General features: G+C 39.3%; 1 protein-coding gene across 6 annotated transcripts in view; it reads left to right on the top strand.

Moving 5' to 3' along the window:
* The window catches only part of ADGRD1 (adhesion G protein-coupled receptor D1), a 127,909-nt gene extending 122,283 nt beyond the window's left edge, over nt 1-5,626 (top strand). For all 6 annotated transcript variants that reach the window (XM_048964626.1, XM_048964629.1, XM_048964630.1 and 3 more), the window contains 2 exons: nt 1,481-1,573; nt 2,233-5,626. In XM_048964626.1, coding sequence (XP_048820583.1) covers nt 1,481-1,573; nt 2,233-2,328 — 189 coding nt within the window. In that variant the 3' untranslated portion in view covers nt 2,329-5,626. The remainder of the gene's footprint in view (nt 1-1,480; nt 1,574-2,232) is intronic.
* The last annotated feature ends 408 nt before the right edge of the window (nt 5,627-6,034 follow it).

Here is a 6,034-nt window from a genome sequence, read left to right on the forward strand (position 1 = left end):
TTGTTACATCTGCAGTTCCAGAAGGGAAAATAAGCATTAATCTCAGCAAAACATACTTTAGGAGACTGCTCATGCAGTTCTTAATGGGAAACTAAACAGTGTAGAACATATTCCAGGTATTTTTCTTGGCTAGGAGCTGAGGTTTTCACAATGGACCAAGAGGCATCTTTTCACACAAAGGCTGTCTCGAAGCAGCTGGGACAAAGCCAAGGCAGGGCTGATGTCGCAGAGACATCCCTGCTTGGCCCACAGCTCACTGCATCCTCTCTTCCACTGGCAGACAAAGAAAATCCTCAGCAATATGCATTACTGATAATGAAAATTTCTTACAAAAAGCATTTCTCGCATGCCCACAGTGGGCACCTCCTAGGGAATACTTCCACAGCTTTGATTCTTCCACAGTTACTCTATCTGGATGTTATGGAATAGCTCTGCCCTGTAGCTTGTTTACTTCCCATGCATCAAAAGCGCTCCAGCTCTTCCAAGGAGATGTTTCAGTAAGCAATTATAGCTTATTAATATTGACCAACATGTTCAGTCTTAGAGCACTGACGTGATTTTTTCTACAGTCAGTTCATAGAGCCAAGACTGACTGTGAAATTCTTTATCTTTATTGGAATCAACTAAAGTTAAGCAGGCAGGCTAAAGATAAGGAGATAAAATACTTCTCTATCCTATTTTGCCCCACACTTAAAAGCCTTCTTCCTTCTGTCAAGCATCACTTCTTATATCAAATATAATGTTTGAATCATGGGCATGAGAAATGAAATTCAGTAACGTTTCAGGGTTTGAATACTCAAAAAATTATTCACGTACAGGTAATGTGAACAAGCACTTTTGGAGAGCAGGTCCTATTGGCTCTGCTGTATGCTATGCATCTCTAAAATACTTCAGCTGAACTGTGAGAATGCTTTCCTTCTTACCACAGAAGTAAAACTCAGACACTGTAAAGCAAAACCTGCAGATATTTCCATGTAGCTGGGTAAAAGACAAAGCTCTTCCCTCTGTTCAAGGACAAGAAATGCACAGGCAGCACAGAGAAGGGCAGGCAGGCTTATATCTTCAAGGTGTCTGGGTACCATTAGGGCTGCAAGATCACCGGGGAGAGCCTGCCCAAAGGTGCTCCTTCATACAAGGACTGCAAATACAAAGCATTTTTTCTTTCAAAGAAGATGAATAGTAATAGCTTGGACATCTAGGAGTCTGGGATAACCCAGATAGCATGAAAATACTGCTAGAGAAATGAGACATAATGAGGTTATAAAATGTTTTGTATTTAATCTGTGAGTACTTGAAAAATAACTAAAGTATAAACAAAAATGTAGGAGCAGACTGCTGTTTTTAGTACATAATGTAGTTGTTAGTGACATTAATGTGAGGGAAGGTTAATGGGGATGTATTTGTAGGCAGCACTTGAGAAAATACACACAACTTTTTCCATAACAAGTCTTCTGTCTTGTACCACTTTCTCCTCCCAAAGGTCAGAGCTGCTTTTAAGCACAAAACCAAGGTGTGGTCCCTCACCAGTAGCTCAACTCGCAACATCAATGTAAAACCCTTCAATTCCGACATTGTGAGTATTTGTCCTTTTTGTTCCATTGTACGTGCAAGGGTTCTACATCACATTCTGGTGAAAGAACAGGGCACAAAAGGGTGTGTGGATACCTAACTTAATGCACAGTGAAGAGAGGTGGAATCAGCAAGTATTATGTTGCAGCTACAGTACGTATTTTGAAAGCAAAGGACACAATTCTACTTCCTGGTAAACCATCAGATGAATGTAAGCAGGCATTACCAACTGGAGTATGGTTCAATGAGGCCATCTGCATTACTTGTAATGAACTCCACATTATGTAGTCGAGCAGCATTTTGGCAATGTATCTGTCTTATGACTATGCCTTTTTGATAGGGCACTTTTACTTTTAAGTCTGAGAAACAAACTCTTAAATAAATCAATGCATGCGTATGCTTTTCCAGCTTTGCTTAGATTGCCTTGAGGCTAAATATATTTGTTTTTATAAAGAGCCAGACTTCTGAAATGATAGGTATTATTAAGTGATCACTGCCAATCACCTTAGATTCTGGCAATAACTTAAAAACCCTTTATGGAATATGCTTTCAAGATTCTGTGACAACGCTGTAATGTAAACAGATCCTTTCAAGCTTTTATTTCATCAGACAAGAGTGCTGTAGCAAAATAAATAAATCTACTTTCAATGCTGTTTTGTCTAGATGAGCGGGAACAGGCCGGGCACAACCCCCACAAAGCTGAACACCTGGGACAAAAGCACCAATTCAGCCAACCGCATTGATTTATCAGCAGTCTGACAGCAGTGCCAGCTTCTCAGTGAAAATCAAGCCATACATTCAGGACCTCTGACACAACGTCCACCAGTATTTTCTCACTGTCAATACCAGTAGAAAACTGCTTGTTTAGTCACTGACTATTAGATTGGAAATTGCCGTATTGTTCTCTTGACTAAATAGCCCTATTCTGTTTGTCTACCACATTCTACCACTTGCCTATTAGTGTTATTGGTCAAAGTAACTAGCACAAATATACACTGGATGGTTTTGTCAGCATCGATGAAAACGCTAGGTGTGCAAGAAGGGTTTACTGCCATCTGAATCTTTCCAGATCCCAGAACAGAGGAAAGTCAGCATACCTTGGAAAAGATAGATTTTTAAGCTCTAAAATGAAATGTTTCCCACTGTGACATTGTAATGGGGCTCTTCTGGTCTTGCTGTGCACACTTTGTTTACACTTATTACCATACAGAATCCAGTTATTGAAGCGAAGCTTATTCAAAATACAGTGTGGTGGTTCATTTAAATGCTACAAAGACACCGAGACTTGAGGGAGAAGCAAATCCAGGCTACTCTGCTCCCAGATGTGGGTGTGGAATTAGCAAAGCTGAGCAGCACCTATGTCCCTACACACATAAACAGCACATGCAACGTGTAACACTTCTATACACGAACCTATTAGTATTTTAGCTATTGCTGTTTACAACGTATCTATAGAAGGCAGAAAAGGCTATGGTTGTCCTATAGCAGTCCACACCACCTGTCACTGATTCGCGTCTGCTGACACACTGCAATACAAAGTATCTGTATTGCTTTGTCTGAAGCTTTGGATGCAATCAACAACTGTCCATCAAATGCGTTTTGCAAATGCATTACTTGTACCTTTTGGAAATCAAAGCCTGGCGCTGTGACTTACGCTTCTCCTTTTACCTGTCAGATTGGGACACTGAACTGCAACCACAAAATTGTTACACAATGGTATACTGTGAAGATAGCAAATAAGTCTGTATATTGTTACCTACAGGCAACTTTTAAACAGATCTCCACTGAGTGTTCTGTGGTCTTAAACTCTGCTCAACACCTAATAACTTCTGCTTTAGTACTGCTATGAAGTGTCTTAAAGGAGAAAAAATAATGCATTTTTCCTTTAGACTAGTGTTCTGTATGTCCACCAAAGTGACCTTTGGAGTACATGGGCTGCAGTGGGCTGCAATTCTGTGCCAATGATGCAACCTTCCAGCTGGGGTACAGTAATAAGCTATATATATGGCTATAAGCCCCAGAGGTGGTCAGAGTCCCTAAACACATGTAATACTGGTCTAGGATTTACTCAGCAGCCAGAATCTGAAAAGTAGTTTTCAGTGATGATGCGACTCCAACAGAGAGTGGCTGTGCCAGGTCTCCTTGTCCCGATGTCTCTGTAAGACAACAGGCTTCCAAACCACTGCAAAAGGAGGACATCTGGTCCCAGTGAATCTAGCAAGATATCTGCCCATGATTTCAAAGAGAAAAGATACCCGCACTGTGATTTGCAGGGCAGAAATTGTTTATTGCTCAGTAAAGTTGTGGAAAAAAAAATAAACCAACTGAACTTTAGGAACAGGAAGCATTCATCAGTTAGGACTGAATTTAGTGAAAAGTTTAATCCAAAAGCAGTGAAGTTGAAATTTTAGAAAGTATTGGCACATTTCATTTGTTATTGATCCAAAACAAGTTTTCTCCATGCTTCCTGCCTGCACTAAGAGAAAATGAACTATTTCAGTTCTCTTCAAGCATTTCCATCCCCTCTGCTTCCTCTGCATCCTTACCAAGGCTTGGTATGGTCACCAAACTGAAAGCCCACAGTCACCCATGTCTGTCTGTTTAAAGTTTAAAGTCTACAGAAATTGTCTTGGTTTCTGCAGACCTGTGCTGAATTTCAGAGCAGAATGTGACACACTGCATATCCACACATGTGCATAAAATTATAGGCTTCTAATCTTGTGTTGCCAGTTGGTAAATAAACCCAAGTTGTTGACAGCTAAAGAGGGTCAGTAAAAGCTAAATGTCTAAATGGCTTTCAGCATTTGTGTATAGCTTTGTCTTAGTTTTTTTTACAAGTTGGACTGTCTTTCAGCTGTACAAACATACTGACTCTTCTTGGTCTGAGAATGTTACGTTCTTCTGTTCGTTTGTTTGGTTTGACCCAAAAGATACAGTAGGAGGAACCCTCAGAATGTATGGAGGAGACTGTAACTGTACTGTGATAGCAGAGTTCAAAGTGTCTATTTTGTGTGCAGACAACCTATTTAAGCATATTTTTTGATACTGGAGCATGCGTGTTGTTTTTTTGTCTGTTTGTTTTAACACTGTGATCATGGGTATCGATTTAAACCCTCCTTCATAACTCCATTCATTGTAGTGTAACATAAGAAGGACATATCAAAGCTTTTTTTTTTTAAATCTTATTTTTGAAGACTTATTCTTTCTACACAGTTTTCATTGAATGCATTTCCTCCTGTGCTGACTGTATAATGGCCACCCATGTCACTGCCCAAGATCCAACTGAAAACAACACATGAGATACAAATGGCAACACCAAATGACAGTGATACAAGGAGCTAAATCTGGGTTTCACCCAGGTATTGACCAGATTTTAGATCTGTTTATCAAAAAGAAGAACACGCAGGTGTTCTCGGTTTTGTACCACAAAATGTGCTACAGATGTGTCAGATATTAAGGGAGCATTACTATCCCACATCTACTGAGATCCACTGAGGATAACCTGTGTCCCGTGCTTTAATGTTTGAACATGACTTGTGATGAAGCAGCATATCTTGTCTATGTCACATGAGGTTAGGAGTTAGAACATGGTATTTATGTTCGTTTGGGGCTGGGGTTTCTTACGTGTTTGATAGACTGATGAAAAAAAACACAAAAACTGTTTTTCCATAGCCATCTAAATCTGTTCTTTTTGTTTGATTCAATGTATTTGTTGTTAGTGAATGCAGCAAATGTACTGAATGCAAAATGTACATACGAATCTTTAAACAATCTCTTTCTGTCCTCAGTCTTTGAAGCCTGGAAATCTCGCAGTTTATTTATGGGCATGTATACTGTGGCTTTTGCAATATTTTTTTCAGGACAGCATCATTTTGTCAATGGTATGAAATCTTAATTGAATGAGATGTGAGTTTTAAAATATGTAATGTAGTAGGAATGACTTTGCCAGTAAGTAGGAAAACAATTTAGTTTTGTTGTGTTGTTTTTTTTCTCAGATAAATAAGAAATCTTAATTTCCTAAAATAATTTTGTATTTGTTCAAATTTATTCTTTTGACATGGATTATAAACAACAGTATAAAAATCCCTACGAGTGCTAATGTTACGCTCAAACAAGCAGATCTCAACTCATCTGAAAGTCCTACGATGTGAATCACATGTTCTACCATGGCACAGCTATCGTGCAGGTGGTATTTCTGCATTACAGTTGATACCTATGTGATACACCAAGCTCAGGCGTGCTCCCCCCTATAAGGAAGATTTCTGAAGCCTCTGATACTTATTATTTGTTCTTTCATCATTGTTCTGCTCATACCCCACCGCATGACCTTCAGCAAGTGGCTTTTCCTGACTGTGTGTTTATTCCATCAGGGAGATGAAAATAATTATTGTGTCTTCTTCGTTAAGTGCTTTGTAACTCACAGTTGACAAGCAGAGCACTTATTACGCCGGTCACATGAAAAGTA

This window comes from Lagopus muta, chromosome 17, assembly GCF_023343835.1.
Source record: "Lagopus muta isolate bLagMut1 chromosome 17, bLagMut1 primary, whole genome shotgun sequence".
Taxonomy (NCBI): domain Eukaryota; kingdom Metazoa; phylum Chordata; class Aves; order Galliformes; family Phasianidae; genus Lagopus; species Lagopus muta.